At 42.0% G+C, this 18,688-nt stretch overlaps 1 protein-coding gene across 8 annotated transcripts in view; it reads right to left on the bottom strand.

Moving 5' to 3' along the window:
* Positions 1-17,358, bottom strand: part of macf1a (microtubule actin crosslinking factor 1a) — a 177,855-nt gene extending 160,497 nt beyond the window's left edge. For 5 of the 8 annotated variants that reach the window (XM_036566399.1, XM_036566393.1, XM_036566398.1 and 2 more), the window contains exons 1-2: positions 17,046-17,357; positions 13,358-13,592 (exon numbers count right to left, since the gene is read on the bottom strand). In XM_036566399.1, the coding sequence (XP_036422292.1) occupies positions 13,358-13,580 (223 nt within the window). In that variant the 5' untranslated portion in view covers positions 13,581-13,592; positions 17,046-17,357. Of the gene's footprint in view, positions 1-8,811; positions 9,079-9,241; positions 9,652-13,357; positions 13,593-17,045 lie in introns of those variants that run through there. The other 3 variants (XM_036566392.1, XM_036566395.1, XM_036566394.1) reach the window with 3 other exon arrangements.
* Positions 17,359-18,688: the final 1,330 nt, after the last annotated feature.

The raw sequence follows: 18,688 nt of genomic DNA, 5'->3' as shown, positions 1-18,688 counted from the left end.
GCTACAGATTAAATTTCAATTTTTTTAGGAAATTATTAAATTAATCACAAAATCTCAAATTTCACCATGAGCATTGTAATTAAGTTACTTAAATTCCAAACAATAATTTTTAAAAAGGAACTGAATGCACATGTGCAAGTGTGACTGGAAGGGAACATTACAAACAAGTGGAATTCAATCAATAAAAATATCATGATGCATCAATGTATTTTCACACCCCTACTGAAGATAATAACATCACTCAGCCACAAATTTACAGGCCTGAGCTAGAGCACTGGATCCTTGCCAGCAGAAGCTGCAGCACAATCTGGAAACACTTGGCTTCTCAAGGGGAAGAGAGAGAAATGCAACCCACAAAACGAAGGAAGAACTCAGTACAGCCCTTCACCAGGGCATTACAGTCAATCATGCAATCAGGCATCAGAAGTACTGAGCGGAACAGTCCACCAAGTGGGTAAGAGGGGGTGTTCTTCTATTTGTAATACCACAATAACACATATTTGGTAAATGAATGTGATTTGTCCTAGCCTCTGTGGGAGGTCTGCTGGTGAGATGCTCCACTACAAAGAACAAGATCAATGACAGGACTCATTTGAATGGCGCACCTCTCAGCATTTTGGCAGAGGCACTCTTTGATTCACAACCCTAATGCCCAAAGTTCCCAGCAAACAATCAGGAGATATTAAGAATGAATGCATGGTTGTTCTTATCAGTCACATAAATCACAAATTCAGAAATCAGTTAAGATAGAAAAACGCCAAACTATATTAACATTTCAAAGTCTACATTGATACTATTCATAAACTAAGCAGTAGTAAAATTATTAAGTTACTAAAACCTAAAATTGTCAATGGTGTGGAACCTAATTGTGAAGCTGAGGACAATTTTCTCTAAAGCACAGGCCCTGTTGTGTTACATTGCATTCATTAGATAAGTGAGATCAGATGGCACCTAGGAGAGTGACCAACATTCTCACTCCTGTTCTCAGCTGAGAATCATGCGCTACTCGGTGCTAAGAGATCCACCCTGCCTATGGGGGAACTAGTGTATCTCACTACAGCCTTCGCTATCCACACACACACACACACACACACACACACAACCAATATAACCAGGACATGTCATACAGAATTAAATGCTCAGCTCTTGTCCTTCCATTTGGCAATTTTGTGTCATTTGAATGTGGGTCATTAACACACAGATGTTTATGCTAGTACAAGGGAATCAAAATGACCTAGATTGAAATGAGACTAGATTGTAAAACTGAAGAAGCAGTCTATAGTTCTAACAAGTGGATGGATGCTCATTATCTGCACATATGGAGGTGATAGATGAGCTGTGGTAGCTCTGCTCCTCCTCAGCAAACAGCAATCCCCCGCCAGTCAATTCATCAAGCACAGAGATGGATGAGTGAGGTGTCAGAATGACAGCTAGATGGAGGTCTGGAAAGAGGTATGGATTGTGCCTCCTCCACCTTCACAAGCACAAGCTTGTGCAATGCACATAAACTCACACACAAAACACAAAGCCTTCTATCCAGCGCAGATGAGGATGAGCTGGGTGGCACTGATTTCAGTCATGGGATACACAGGTGCTTCCCATAACCGGAATGATATAAGGAAATAAGGATATAAGGATAAGGAAACGTGATGTAATCTCAGTATTACAGACACAGAGTGGCTTTATGACTTCATATCCCATTCCCACCTACACTTCCCAGACTAATTCTCTCTGTATGAGAGAGAGAGAGAGAGAGAGAGAGAGAGAGAGAGAGAGAGAGAGAGAGAAAATAAATAATAATTTAAAATAAGATAGGCAGCACAGCAAACAAAATCTAGAGAAAGGCAATACTGCAGGTTATGTGACCTGCTGTGTCTATGGTGTGGGAAGTGATTTAAGAGTGGTGGGGTGATGGTCAGTATGTGGTAGTCAAGGCTTGCGTGTGTGCGTTTATAGATTGGGTGGAGGGGAGTTAAACGAGGTCTCCTGTGCACCCATCTGCAATCAATGCCCCTTCCAAGCCACAGCGTCCCAGTGCTTTTAACACACACACACACACACACACACACACACACACACACACTCCATGATTTATTCATTAACGCAGGCCGCCTTCTTCTCTCTGTCTGTTCAGCCCTCCTCCATTCTACCCCCACTCCTTTATATAATGCCACACTTCCAAAACTCCTCACACCTACCATTCTTCGAGTTGCATCTCTCTAGCATAGCACAACCCCTGAGACAGCACATGGCAAAATGGGCACAGAAGTGTGTGTGTTGCAAGATCTGCAACTCCAGTGTGAGTGGGGAAACACAGAAGTCACTCACTGTCCACTCCGACCATGGTGCCACTCTGCCACTCTTCTTGACTGAAGTCTCATTCACAATTTTGTAAATACTTCCCTTCTATATTCGATTAACTTATTGAACATTATTCAACTAATCAAATAATTTTACTACAATGCCTCCTTTGATTCCTCTCCCTTTGTTTTCTCTACACAACAAGTGTCTTTTTTTTGTGCCAAGGAAGTACAGAAGCTAACCCCAAATGCTTCCTGCTGCATACTGAAATGTAGCAGACGGACTGCATTTATCATATAACATTAAACAACACAACAGAGCACTTCAAGTAAACAAAGCATCAACAATAAAACATTCCATTAAGAGGCACCCATTTTACTCTGATTAATCGTTGCAGTCCTATCCTCAATGTAGGGCACAGAGTCCCAGTACCGCACACCATGGCTGGAACAGGCTCACACAGCACCCAAAAAATCAGGGGAAATATCAACAGCCAAAGTATTTTCACCCAGTAACGTTTGAATTTAACACTGTTCACAGGTTTATTTAAAAGACTGCACTGAAAACAAGAGAAAAACTAAAGCAGCACTTAGAGATGTTCTTTAAAAGTCAGCCGGGGGTCCATTATGCAATCGCTCTCAGCGGGCCAGGCCTGTCAGGACTGGAGCTACTGCTGTGCAGGGGGAATCAGTCCTATCCATTCAGCTGCCTAACGCACTTGGAGAATCCGATAGAAATACATCGGACTAGACAAGCAGAAACAGAGTGTGAAGCCATGCTCCATATGAGTACATGTTTTTTAGTACTTACTGACACCTATATCATCATGAATAACCTACTTAGAATTAAACAGCTGTTACTAGGCTTGGGCGATTATGTAAATTTAGACAAACAATTATCGTCTCCAGAATTATCGCGATAAAGTATATTATTGTGTTAAAAATTAATTTACGAAGAACACCCAAGTGAGTGGGCCTTTCAGTCACATGACCATTTTATTGCAGCCTATGTAAGTGAACTGCTGCATCTCAGCGGAACAGCAATGGAGAATTATAGCAGTGAATTTTAATTCTGGAAAAAACAGTTATGTTAGAAGAAATAACAATAATAATAATTAATATTATTATGATTATAGTCTTTAACAACCTAGATTGTTTCACACACAATTAACATTATCATACATCTCAGGCACCACTGTCTTGCTGAAGTACTTACAGCTTGGCAGCTCATACTGTGAAGTACTTACTGTATTGCCGCCTTTGGTGATGATCAGTTTTCTGTATAGACGGCATGTAACACTGTTAACATCTAACGGTTCTCCATGTTCGTCTGGTTGGAAACCAAAATACTGCCAGACGGGCGCAGTAACATCCTTCTTCTGCACAAGCTCATCCATTTTTCACCATCAAAGCGGAGTGTTTCATTTGCATATATCCAGCATTCTTTGCCAGACTGAAACGCTACATTCTAATCTTTTCAAGTGGCGTTTTAAAAACGTATATTTGTAGTTAATTAGTTATGTTTGCATGGTCTATACTTAAATGCTGTCTTTGCTGTTATAGCTGAGGTCAAAAAACTTAACATAGATACCATAGATTAGAATACTTGTACCAAGTCAATGGTTAAACACAAAGAACGACAAAAAAAGAAAAAAGTCACACGGCAAGGGTACATGATAAAAAATAAAATGTTAATTTACTTAATATCGTCACCGGTTGAAATTATCGCAATATTTGATAATATCATTTATCGCCCCAAGGCTAGTTGTTACTGTAAGTAAGTGCAATGGACCGTAACAGTTATATCATTAAAATCTTGCTGATTTTGAATGACAATAACTAGCTTTGTTATATTAGTTATCTTCGACTGACTAGCGCTACAGTGGAGAAGTGCAGGTTTTGTTCTATGTCAGCACTTCTGTACAGCTGTAAGTAAAGTATGTTTCACAGTTTTAATCCCATGCACCTCTTCTGTCTCTTGCACCAAAAATCTCTGTAGTACAGTGACAGCAGGAATCAGATCCAAGGCAAACGCATCCAAAGAACTCATGTTTCGAGTTTAACATCTTGGAGTCTTTTTGGATGCTTGAGCTGTAGTTGAAAGTTCTCTAAAGTCAGGCATACACTGTGTGATTTTAGAAATCTTGTTATCTGGTGACGACTTACACTGAATATTTGAATAGACTATTGTGTACAGACAACGCCTATGATTTTTTGTAGTCACAGTGTCTAAAAACACACGGTTCCACAGACATGCGATGTGAGACGCAGCCCCTATAGACAGATCTTTCTATAGACAATTACAATTAAAGCTGTTTCACTCAAAATAACATGCTGCACACCAGAGTACTGAGCAAACATACTGAGAAACTGGGCTACAGTAGCTTTGTTAACTTGTGCCATGCTGTGCACTGAAACTAAAACCAGGCAGTGATTTACATGGGTAGGACAATGCAGTCTCTTTACAGCCTACTTAAAAAAAAATCTATTTGTAAAAATCTATATATCCCATTCAGGCAAATAGAATAAAGTCAGCATATACACACTTTGGTAGCACGTCAGACTTTTTGCCTCCATTTTGTTAGCCTGCATGTGTCCAGCCATACTGGGAAAGTGCTGGTGATTGTTGCCGAGCATGTCTAAAAACAAATTAAAATTGCACAGGGTTTGCCTGGTAGTAGCATGCCAAGGAAGAATGCTTAAAGTGACCAAGAACATTCTGTCCTATTGCCAAGGGGCCAAAAAACATTTTGCTATGCGAGCAGACCCTCGTTCACTGCCAGCTTGAGTTGTCTGGTCATTAGCACGGGAGTATACAGTAGGCTTACATCACGAGCACAGTATCTGGTCGATACTCGATACCAGTTTCAGTACTGATGCATCCCTAATACAAAGCCATCTCTTTAAGAGCCCATGCACTGCACAGAAACAGTTTACTAACAATTATTTCAACATCAAAATCGTAGTGATGTGGAAAACTCCTTTCTCAAAACACAGTCAATGAGCCAAGCCACCGTTTGGTGCCTGAGATCTGCATCTTTATTTTTGCAGTGGAGTTAAAAGGTTAACGCAGCTAACAGATAATGGAAACTACTGACTAACGGGTATCATACAAACGGCAAGCCTAAATCATCACACATTGCCTCAAACTGAGTGTTAAGTAACATGGTTTTTGACATTGTATGACATACAGTTATCTATAAAAATGGACAAAAATGGCTACTATTACTGTTTTTAGTTATGTCTAATTTTGTTCATGGCTACAGATGCCCAAATAGAATGCACTGATGGTTATAAGCTTCAAACATAAAACATGCTACAGCTGGCAACATTTGAGGAGGGGGGGGCGTGATATTTCACTGAAATATTTCTTTGACAAACTTCAGAACCTACTTTTGAAAAATTTTGGACCCTTGGTCTCTTGGACACAGCAGCTTGACCACAGGTGTGCTACAACAGTCCATTTTCAAGGACATAGACACGCAAAGAGGAAGCTAAAAAGAACGAAAAAAAGGAAAGTCTGCTCTGCTGGGGCAGCATTTGTTCTTCCTGCCGGCACAGTCAGGTGATACAGGAGAATGTGACCAAACAGGAAGCAATGGGTGGGAAATCCTGCAGCAGGAGAGAGAAAGAGTGAGAGTGAAAGTGAGTGTGTGTGAGAGAGGGAGAGAGAGGGAAAGAGAGAAAATGTGGACAGCGAGAAAAAGGACAACGGAAAGAGAAAAGGTCAAGGGAGAAAGAGCACGCACTCATGGTCGCTGCAGTCAGCTACGGGAGTGAAATGGCAAGGATTGGGGGAAAACTAGGCCACGTGGAAAAATGCAGCTGTAATGATCCGTCTCACGATGGCTTGTCTGCCTCAGCACTCCACATCCAGCTCCCGTTTCCACTCCAAACCAGAGCCACATTCAATAAAACAAAACCGTTCTGAATTATTTGGGACTTCCCAAACCAGTAGCTGAAACTATGTAAGACAATTAGGGCTCTTTGAAAAGCAGACATAACATTTGTACAGTAAGTAGAGCGAGATGTATTCCAACAGACAGTGGGAAATCTCTGGACACATCCTAACGAGTGTTTCCTGCAGGCAATCACAAGGATGCACAGACAGTGCAGGCCTCTAAGCTCAATGTCGCTTCCTTTGGCCCACAGGATATCAGTAGACTTCTGACTATCCTACCTGCTGACCTTCCATTCACACAAACTCAGACACGTGACCTTCCACTATAAATTTTGAAGCCCTACCACAATTTATTAAATAAAAAACAACTTCTCTGACCTAGCCTGCTCTTACATTTCACACTGCAGGCCCACGGGATGTCGGCCGAACCTTTATCTGGTTCAGAAATGCAGGAGCCAAACATTAGGCTAGTGTCCATCTTGCTGAATGTTGGGAAGCCATCTTGGTTATGTATCACCGTTTCCTGTGTGTGTCTCGTTCTGAATCACACGCCTGTCTCTTTCCCTTTTCAGGCACCCAAACTCTTTTAGATATCCTGCTATTGTTCTGAACCCGTCAACTCCCAGCGCATTGGAAAACAAGAGAGGAACATGAAAATGTGCATACATGCACACATCATAGTTTAAATTATCTTTCTCTTCTCATAAACAAACTCTACCTCTCTCTTTCACACACCCAAACAGAAACAGGCCCTTGAATTATTAAACCCCGTATCACATGGCTTCTCTTATTTCAACTAAGTAATGCCTTTAGCACTCTACAAAGTTCACGTTTCTCATATTATTCTTCATGAATGCACTACAAGTAAGACACAGTTGAACTCTTACAATGATATCCAAAAATATATACACACAGCGTTAGGGGAGGTGTCACACAGTTTTGAGACTAGGGCACATTATAAACAGATTAAGGCGTACATGGGAGTTGGACAGAAGTGGACAGACAGGTAAACTGCACCACTCCATCAGCTTTAACTCCAGCACAGCTTAGACTGGCAGCTTCAGTGCCAAGTTGTTAGTCATAGCAAGGGCAGTTACCTAACTCAGGTAGGCTACAGGAAAGGACTGTGAGCTTTAGAAAGGAACAGTCAAGTGTTGCACCAGTATAAAAAAAATGTACGAGTAAGGCTGCCGTAAGAAAAAAAAATAACAATGCCAATAAAAGCACATGAAAGACCATTTTGTAACTGTACAAATGCCTTAGAGTGATTAAGATACATCAGAACTTTACAAATACTCTCTGGTCAAGTTCTCGTTCCATCAAAATAAAAACGCTCCTCATATCATCATAACGGAGGTACTTTTGGTAATGCGCATGTAAACGCTGGACAATTAAGCGCTGTCGTCCTTGAAGGCTGATGGAGCACTTGTGTGAGGAAAGGAGAAGAGATTATGCTTGTTCACATATTGCCTTCATTCATAGCATTAGTGTTGTTTTACTGACACAATAAGTAAGCTGACTGAGTACTAAGGTGAAGGCCACACATTCACTTGAGCAGACCTACAATCGGCCAAGGAAAGAGAAGCAGGCCAAACTCTGGATTTGTGAGCTTTGTGAGCACAGGTTTATGACCTGGCTTTTGGCAGGTGAACAGACATTTAAGAGCACGTTGTCATTATTATTAGTAGTAGTCATAGTAGTAAATAATATCCTCACTGGACTCTGAAAACAGGCTAACAAAGCTATATTTTTGGTGTCTCAGTGGACTGGCCAACAGCAGTGAATACGACTCCTCCCCAAAACACCATCAACCCCATATTAACCCACTAAAGAATCGCATTTCATTACGCTAATCAATAATTAAAAGCGCCCCTTTTACATCATCCCTGCATTACAGACGCTCGGCGTCTCAACTGACTTGTCTCATTCTCCCTCCCGCTACTATGTCACAGGTCTTTTCTCTACAGGTATTCATTCCGTAAGCATTACTGTTATCATCGAACACATGGGCTGCGTTCCAATTTGCGTACTTATATTGTGAATGCGGCAAATTTCACAACTAGAATTAGAACTCAAGCACTGCGCTCTAGAAAAGCGTTCTAGATAGAACGCAAGTGCGCAAATTGGACCGCAGCCATGAACTCTGAAGTACTAGTGAGCCCACAGCTGAATCGGTTCAACACAACCCAAGCCAGGCTCCTTCAGCGATATTCCGGTCGCTCTCACATGAGAACATTTTAGCCGGTCCACCGGAACACGGCTCCACTACGGGAAAAAAACTGTTTTGATGGGACCCTTTAGAAAAATGGAATTAGCTTAATAAATGCGTAGCACAGTCACTACACATCACCTTCGTTGTGCTTTGTGAACAGTTAGCTTTAAGAAAAACACAAACCTCGAATGCTTAGACGATCACACTAAACACAAGGTTAAAGTGAATGTTAAAACCGACAAAACAAAAATTACAACTGCGCAAGTTACACAGCGTAGGCTACTCAAGAATAAGCGCAGCCTGCTAGCTTAACGTTAACTGTGTAAACAGACCGGACTCCTAACACTGCGTTGTGTCCCACCATCACATGTCCCAGTTTTCCCTTCAAAAACCTTTACCTTTGTATCTCTCCAGAACGTCCTCGTATGCCTTAGCGAACTCCTTTTCCTGCGAATGGTTTGTGGGCAGTAAGCCCGGCATGAATCCAGCCATGGTGGCCGCAGTAATCCAGCGCAGCGCGGGGATCTGGGTCTCCGCTCCGACTCGGCTCTACCTCCACTGCGGATGAAGTTTCATCCACGGCTCAGAATTCAGTCTAGGACAACCTTGACGAAGACGACTTGTTTTCCTCAGTCAAGCGTATTCACACGGACAATCCACCTTGTCTAATTTGAATGGTAACAATCAAACTCGAGCTACAAACAGTTTAACATGTTCATATTATTAGTTTAAATATCCTAAATTCATGTCAACTAAAATGTAAGCCATCTAAAAAAGACTCATATAAAGGGGCTGTTATATAAATCCATCTTTTATGCGGCTACCTACGGCGCATCGCTTGTCGTGTGTTTAAAGTCCTTTCTTCCAGCCGGCGAATGTGTGTGTGTGTGTGTTTGCCTGCTAGATACGCGATCCTGAAGTGTGTGTGTGTGTGTGTGTGTGTATACGTGTGTGCTGGGGAGGGCGGTCTTTGGGGGCTGGCCGTTTGGTTCCTTCCGAAATCAGAGGTAATCGTATCCTGCGCCCGGCTCGTCTGTCCCCGTTGTTCGTGTGCTCCTGCCTCGCCAGTGGCCGCTGGATCTTCCGCGCTTTTCTCCTTGCACTTCAGTATAATGGCTGCTCGTCTTGTAAGCGACTCTCGCCTGCTTTCTCTCACTCCTCCCTCCGTTCCCCCCGTGCGAATGGGGTTCGGGTTTCTCTATTCTTCCTGCAGTGCATGTCATCCATCCATCCCTCCCTTCCCTTCGAGCCACGCCAGGCACATCCAGCGCAGGAAATTGCATAGCCGGGCTGGAGCCTGGACGACATGGCTGACAGCACTGGGCGCGGATTCCCGGGCTGTGTCGCCCCCTGCCGGTCAAAGAGACGCGGTGCAAAGGGACGCAAAGGGATTGTCCACATCAATATGACGTGGCCTAACAGAAAGCTTTTGTTCTGGAGGATCCACACAGCGTCTGCCATCTAATGGCCACAGAAGGGTGATGTGGGATCGTCATGTATGAATAAGTAAGCTTAACCTTCATATGGGAAAATACGTCGTTTTTTAATCTGCCCTAATGCACTGTGTTTTTTCATCCTGAAAATCCCATCTTTGAGCTTGGTGTAATCTTAGGATATAGCAGAAACAAAGGTGGGTTCAGGTTAAGTGGATCTGGGTCAATGGAGAGCAGAGCCACAAATGTCTTAGTTCACATCAAGACTAGGCCATTAGGAAATAGTAGTCAGTGCTGTGGGTCAAGATAAACTGACACAAATTGTTTTACTTAATATCAATTATAGTGAATGCATTGTAAAGAGTGATAGCACAATTACATACAAGAATATATACAGGGTGTCCCTCAGCATGTGATAAATAGCTTTGGAACAGTATAATTCTCTTTTCAGTAACTGCAGTAACTACGTTGGACGTAGTTACTGGACGTTACCCAAGGAAAATGGGTAAAAACAAAACTATTAAAACTGTCACTGTTACTGATAAAGCCTCCAGAAAGTAGGGGCAGTCCAAAACAGAAACAGAAAATCTCCACATCAGGCTTACAAAAGCTATAGTGCAAGATGGAAATTTCTCACCAGTCGTCCAGATGGGAAAGTTGGGTTACAGTTTGATTAAAAGCAGAGATGAGCTGGCCAGTTTTATGATACTCAGTCATCTTTCTTGTTGATGCCCCTAAAATGCCTGCAGAGATGTTCAAAAACATCTTATTTGTTTAGTTACATTCCTGCAGACTCTGAGGACTGTTTAGTAATGCAATAAGACAATGACCCAAAGCACACTGCCCAAAAAGTTCAGCAGGGACGTAATCATGGACTGGCTAAGTCATTTTCCTGTTTTAAGCCAATCATGCATTGATCTCACTAACTGAATAGGAGACCGATACAGTAATCATAAGCTAGTATAGTTATGAGATGTAAAAACACAACTTCAGAACTCTGCAGACAAGCAAGTTTACATGTAGTGCTTTTGCCTCCAATCTATCTTTTCTATTCTAGTCCAACATTTAGAATTTTGACTTCACCATCTAAATACTTATAAAGTCACACACTAATATAAAACTAGAGTCTCGCAGTTACAACTTTTGGCAATGTCAGATAAGGACGGCAAAATCTGACAGCAGATACTGCTTCTGGCCCACTGTCTCTATGCACCCATCAGCCAGGGACACATTATACACAGCAGGGGGAGAGAGGCCAGAGCTGATGATAATTAAACACAACAAGGAGCGGTGACTCAGACGCAGCACCCCTCTATTCTATTACTACTGTCAAGCTTGCCTTATTATTAACTGTGTCTTCGTTATTTGGACACGATGCCTAACCACAATGACAGGGTAATAAAATTTATGAATACCACATATTTAAGCATACTGCTATAATGGTTAGAAAAATGCAGCGAATAATCCCAGAATTCATGCGCACAGGGCAGTGTTTCACTTTCTCTGATAATAAGGAATATAATGGTCTAGATAAATCCATCATATTTCAGGTCCAGCAAATAAAGTAAATGGCAGTTCAACTCATTGGAAAGCCACAATCATATTGCTCTTGCATTCTTATCAGCTAAGTACCCAGTTGCTGTGACCCTGCCGGACTGACAAACAGTGCCAACGCACCCAGTTACTGTGACCCTGCCGGACTGACAAACAGTGCCAACTTAATCAAAGCTGAATCATCATCATAATCGCCATCATCATGCTCTTCTTGATTAGTCTCTCAAATTTATGCACAGAGATACAAACTACCAAAACACAGACACTCCCTCCCACTACATTTATCAAAATTATGGTAAAAGCCCATATTATCCAAGACTTTAAGCAAATCCACTACACACAGACAAGCATAGTATTTTCAGTGTATATGGTCGGTGGTCGAGTTGTATGAAATGGACATAAATGAACTTAAATCCAAAATCTCAATGCACATCTCTTATTACACACTGATTGTCTCTCCAACCCAAGTCATCATTACTTCTCTCTTCACTGTCCTCCACTTTGAACCTTGACCGTTTTCCAAGCCCCTCCCATTTCTCATGCTTTGTACTCTCCTAATTATTTTCTCCTCTTTCGTTTCACTTAATTCCATTCCACTCCTTCGTCTCTGCCCCCCACAAAATCTCCCTCTTTTCTCAAACTCAAATTAAAATTCAAATGCGCTCCTTCTCTGTATTTCACTATTTGTTTTGGGCCTTTTTGCCCTTTCTACTTCCCAGTGTCTTTCCCTCTCCTTCATAGCCATGGAAACTAGGCGACTGGTAGAGTGTGCAGGTCCCCATGGCAACACGGGAATGGAGGGAGCCAGGCTGAGTCGCCCTTTGAGTCGCTTAAAAAATTAAATAAATTATACCGGATGTAGGCCTGTGGATACATCACTTGCTTGCAGACAGTCTTATCTGGGATGCTAATTGGCATGAAAACGTTTTCAGCCTATTCTGCCTGATCATCAATTTCCTACTCAATCACTTTTCTGGTGGCATTAATGTATTTCCCATTTTAGTGAAAAGACATGAACAAAGCCAAAATGCAAGAGCATCAGCACTCAAGCACTGAGCACTGGAGAACTCACTGGGTTTGCACTTCACAGCTGGGATATTTCCCTCATGATGAAAAGTTATAATACAGAAGAAACTCCAAACAGTGTGACAAAACTGATGCTAGTCAGCAAATCTGTCCATATACAGAAAGAACACACAGAAGAATATCTACGAAACAAAAAACGAACAGCACTTGAATGTGAAGCGAATCTCTGGAAATCTGTTTTTACTCCTAAACTGTGACTAATGTTTGGCCCCTTTTCTCACACTCCTCTCCAACTGCATCACTGGACTCGGGGGTACAATAATTTACTCTTCCCCTCTCCTCTCCCTTCTCACATTTGTTCACTAGATGAACATTACAATCCACTTCTTTGTCTCATTCCTGATTAGTGCACAACACACACTTTTTATGAACAGTATGAAATAAACTAGCAAACAGCCTAACTTCAAAGAGAAAAAAGTACAAAAGCAGTTAAACCTACTACGGTTCTCTTAGTCCACACACCATCTCTCTCCAGAGCCCAATCCTCTCACACAGATACCCCAAAAAATAAAGCTGTATTCCTGACATTAGCACAAATCTTTACAAAATTAAACCCATAATTTTTAGAACGCAGTTCAATTCATCGTATCATACTTCAGTTAATGGACGAACATATTTCATTTCATTAATTAAATCATTTTTATGTATCAAAAATGTAGTTTCCTCCAGACACAGTGAATGAAAGGCCTTGGTCTTTTTTTCACTTCCCCCTAAACACATGATCTAAGTAACTGGATAAGTGGTTCTGAATTCTTTGTGTAGCCTCTTTGTAATTCCAGTCCTGTGATGTTTCTCCAATGCACTCCTGAAGCAACCCCCTCTAAATCTTCCCTATGCTTTGTCCTAAATGATGGATACTGCCAGCTCCTACCTGCCACTCGCACCACAGCTCTCTCAGCAGGGTCCAGCACAGAGTCCTGGCTCTTCCTCTTGCGTCTCTCGTGTCTGGACAAGTTCCAGGGCAGGGTGTCCCCTTTAGGGCCGGTGGTCGCATGGGGACACGGAGACAGAGAACCCCCTGACCGCTCGCTACGAAAGGAACGCTCGCTCACACATGAGCGCTCGCTTAGGCTCTCCTCATCAGAGGAAGACATGTCACCGGGGCCCTGAAAAAGACCACATGGAGAGTGTTGGTGGAGAATGGGTAAGGGGGAGAAGGTAGAAATAAGGTCAGCATAAAAACAGAACTTCAACACTGTATAATTCATCATCTATAGGCTAATCCTGCACACCTAAATTATACATGGATACTAGGTTACAAAACTCTAATAAAACACATGGGTACAAGAACCAGGCAGTCTGCTCTGCCACCAAGTATTACCAAAACATTTCTCACAATTAGGGCTGCACAGTGATATCGGAATCATATCGATATTGGCAGACATTTGCTTTAAAGTTATATATATTACCATCGAACTGGTGTTCACATTTGACTAGTGTTCCAATCCAATATCTGATGACACATTTACTGTACTCTAGAAGAGCAGAAATTTTAGGCAACACTGGGTTACTATGCTAAAATGTCTGCATTTTATTCATTTTACTGCATTTGTAACCCTACAGAAATAAATTTTATGTTTCTCTGTAATGCTACTTGAGGTAGATGTACTTTCAATTTTTACATGTTGTAAACTGTTATGTATCGACATCGATATTGGCAGATAAGTACATGAAAAATATAGAATATTGTCAGCGGCTCACAATTTCCATATTGGTGCATCTATACTCATAATCTGAGTACATGGAGTTATACGCTCTATGAATAGCCAGACAAATCATGAAAGAATTCTGGTCATAAGTTAAAATGGATGGTCTTGAAACGCTTATTGTGACACATTCACCAGAGGCTGATTTTAGCGCCTTTGCATCCACAGATAGCATACACCCATGTTCCAACAGATATTGGAGCAAAATATAGGAATGTGCTTGCTTCTACAGTACATGTCTAAAAACCTAGGAGTAAGGCACTGGACAATATGACTACAAGTGGATGGGACTGCTAGATTACCAGTCTTTTCAGATCATAATCTTCAGAAAATCTATCAAATAATCTAACATGCAGCACACATGAACACAAATGATCTCATGCAGTGTGCCACAGAATTTGGCCAGGATTTTGCTGGCATCATCTCGTACAGTGTGACATGCAAAAAACTTAACAGCTCTCTGACAGCACAGTATGCAATGAGGTTTACAGAGAAGACAATGAGCAGAAGGAGATCAAGCAATCACCAGTGACTCATTGAATGATGATAGAGAGAAAAAGAAGAGGGAGATCGAAGAGCCTCGTCTTTATACTATTAATTTAAGCTCAGGTCCAGATCAATATTGGACATTATGGCTGGCTGGCAGAGCAGTGAGCCGCCTTCTTCCTCTGTGATCAGCTGGAAGAAATAAGGCCCATGGGAGCCACAGTAGAGACCTGTCCATCTCCAATGTCCATGTGAGCTGAAAGATCAATAACAGTGACCTCAGCGCAAAGTAGATGGAGGTGTTCACTTTTGTCCAAGCATTTTATGACATCCAACGAAATAATATAAGGACTGATAACAGACATTGTGGCCTGCAGCTCTTTTGAGTCAATCTTCTGCCTGAGACTGACTTTCCCTTCTACTGGATTAACTATTAGCCTGAAACAGAGAAATTTTTTTTTTTTTTTAGATCAATGAACAGTATCTATGTACAATAAGATGAGGATGTATTTCCTGTGCATGTCCGGTTACATGATCATTTTATTTGGCTGTTTTGAAGAGCAGGACAGTTTCAGGGAAAGCTCTGTGCTACTGTTGCTAGATCAGCATGCCGCCCTGCTGTTTGCTGCCTGTGTTTTACTTCTGTGGCAGCCAGAACTTATAAATAGAGCCAGTTCAAAGCCATACTGTCTCATTATGCTACTGTGGCACAATGTTGAATGGAAAGGACAGCTTTTTTGGAAATGCTAGTCTAAAAATCATGATTCAATCATTTCGGTCTCGCCACACACTCTGATAGCTCAGGGCAGTTGCAGACACACAGTGTGCTGACAAAGAGACATTCTGTTGATTTAAAGTCTCAATGCAATTGGCTCAGCATTTCCACAAAGCACTGGGCTTCCCACAGGCACTGCCAAAGCATGGCGGAAAACAACATACCTCAATAGCACTACCCCATAGCTCCACTGCCTGACAACAGGGGAGAATATGGAACTGAGGCTGATGACATGCACAGTCTCAAAATGATACTTACACAGAGCGCATGCACATGTACTTGTAGCCGTTCATCTCTCACTGGAGTCATATGGAGAGAGAGGCCTCAGTTATGAGTAACACAAGCACTCTGAATAAACAACACATTCCCTCAATGCTAACACTCACTGGAGAGGAAACAAGTGGGGAGGGGACCCTATGAATACAACATGTAATAGACTTGCATCAATCAGAGCACTGTGGCCATTTAAGGATTAGCACTACTGAATGAATGGCATTTAATCTCAATATAATGGATATATTAATCTGGTATACTACACTCAGAGAAGAATTTACAAGTTGGTCTGATAGTGTTGGACATCATACGCCAATGTACTGAATTTTTCAAATTTAGGCAAAAGACATTTATAGGTTGTGGACAACATCGACAAAGAACTAATGGAGAAAGTGGACTACAAAACTTTTCAGATTAATTCTATCCCTCTCTAAATCATCCTGCAGGCATGAATGCGGTATGTTTTCAGTCAAAATCATACCATTTTTAGCTGTTAGATATACTGTAGAATGCATGTCTTATTAGACTGCAATGTCCAAGTTGACCTTTAGCTTCAGTTGTCATGCAAGGTGTGGTATACACGCAAGGAGCATTAGGTTCCTTTCCCAGCCTGGTATAACCACCTGAAGCTCATCAGCTGGGTGCCCTGGAATGCCTGATTTCCCCACTAAAGCCTATGTATAATTTGACTTTCAGATTACAGGGCGTGGAATGAGCAGGATTATCAGATATGAAGCCCGGAGCCCCTTTTTCTATTTACTGTGCTCTTTCTACAAGGCAGGACTGAACCGCCATCTGAAACAGCCCATGGAAAGATCAATAAAAAGCTGTCTTTGCAGCTCGTAGTGGACCCTGCTGTTACAGTGGCCGCGGTATCTAAAGACGAGAGTGCAAAACGTGAAATCCGAGCAGCTCGCCGTGTGCTGTAAACGTGAGTGAGGAGTGTGTGAGCATGCAGAGAGGGAGCCTTTGTCCAAACAGACCTAACGTTTTCCTTATGACTGCCAAGATGCTCAGGAAAAAAAAACGCTTCCCACTGAATTTAATGAGTGCAAATAATCCCTTCTGCTTATCTGAGAGAAGGTCGTGAATCTCGACTGCTGCTTCCTAACGGCGCACGGATTCAATTTCCTGCTGCCTCCATAGCCGAATAGCATCTGTCTAATTTTATGCTATTATAGCACCATCTCACACGAGAACGTGTACTTTATGCTACAAAACCAACACATCGTTGCCGTACAGAAGAAGAAAAAGCAGATGCAGGCAGCTGCAGGCATGCTGGGACTCTACGGGCTGGAGCCACGTTTGGAGCTTCTTACCGGATAACGGAGGAGACAGAAAGCGGGTCCAGTGGCGATCAGCTACGGTCTGGAAACGCTACCGAGCCGGGAGAGAGAAGAGCAGGGTACCGTGGGCCTGCTAATGGCTGGCTACTCCCCTCCTTTCATAGCTCTCTCTCTCTCTCTCTTTCTCTGAGCCCCCCTCCTCTTCCTCACGTTCGTTTTCTCTCAGTCCTGCTCCTCCTCCTTCTCCCCATTCACACAGCACACACACACATTCACTGAGACACCTTAACGAGCTGTGAAAGCTAGCTGATGACAGAATAGGAATCACAAGACACGTTCAGTCTGAAGGCTGGCTTATCCACATCCCTGTGGCCGGTCCAGAGCTGACGGAGGTTGCAGCCAAAAGGCGTGATTTTACTGTTCTTACTCGGTTTAGGTGGAGCCAGAAGCCCAGCACTGCGTTTCAGCTCAGGTCATGATTTACTTTCTGACAGGGTTCATGATGTGGCCTACATCTGCTATATTAACCTGATCATTTCGGCCTGTTTTCACTCTTACATCCATTGCCCCCCAATGCCAAACTTCCCCCGGCTACATCCTTCAAAAGCCAAGATGTACACATAAGCTAGCAGTAAGCGATTAATATCACCCACATGACGGCTTAGCTTTCACGACCAACAGTCGATAGAAAGAAATTGCTGAGCGATACAGACACACATCACACTATATTGCTACTGATTGTGATATGCTTTGCCAATATAAATGTTTTTTTTCAATTATGATGAACAAATAACGAGTGATGCTTCAAGAACGAACTTTGACCAACTAATTTCATATGTGAAAAATGTGAAAGATGTTCCTGACATGTATGTGCACATTTTGTAATCTACTAAGTCATTAATTTCATATAGCAGTGCATGTCTGCATGGGTGCCTGTTTGTTTTAACGCTTAACTCACAATTTGGCAGACTGGCTGGTCCTCCTGACACATCTGACTCTGGAGATAAAACAAACAATATGTACATTAAATGTACTCAGACAGGCTATCTTGACAATGTCAACAAAACTGTCTTTGCTACAGCCTCACTTTGACAGAAAATGCTCCGAGTTTGAGCAAGAAAGACAGACAGTGTAGGTTGAGATCCGGACGAACATGTAACAACCTCAGCGGGTCTGGGACCATGATCTGAAATACAGATAGTTAAGGAAATAGTATTTACTGATGTATTGATAGTCAAACATTTAAAACATCAGAAAGAGCCATAACTACATACCCCCCTTTAATTAAGTGCCACAATAAATATTTACCATCCTCACTGACAAATACTCAAAAATGCGATGATCTCTTTTCTCATGTTCATCCGTGGCCCATTTGACTCGTCCAAACATGTCATGTTCTTTGCCTTTCTTATTAAAACATGTTGTTGTTTATAGTTAGCTTAATGAACAAAGAATTGCCTAATATTGCAACATCTACTTTTTTAAGTGAGATTACACAATGACAAGCCTGATTATTGTTATCATTCAGTGGTTCATGCACACCTAAGTACCTGTTTTCATTACATGAAGTTTTTGACAGGAGGCTTTGTCTCAGGGATGCAAAATGACGTTGGAATCATATCAGTATCTTATCAGATAAAAACGATCATCTTTGGACAGATGTTCAGATTGGACTG

The sequence above is a fragment of the Colossoma macropomum genome, unplaced genomic scaffold, assembly GCF_904425465.1.
Source record: "Colossoma macropomum unplaced genomic scaffold, Colossoma_macropomum, whole genome shotgun sequence".
Lineage (NCBI taxonomy): Eukaryota > Metazoa > Chordata > Actinopteri > Characiformes > Serrasalmidae > Colossoma > Colossoma macropomum.
The sequence above is the reverse complement of the archived record's forward strand: the minus strand, read 5'-3'. Positions and strand labels throughout refer to the sequence as shown.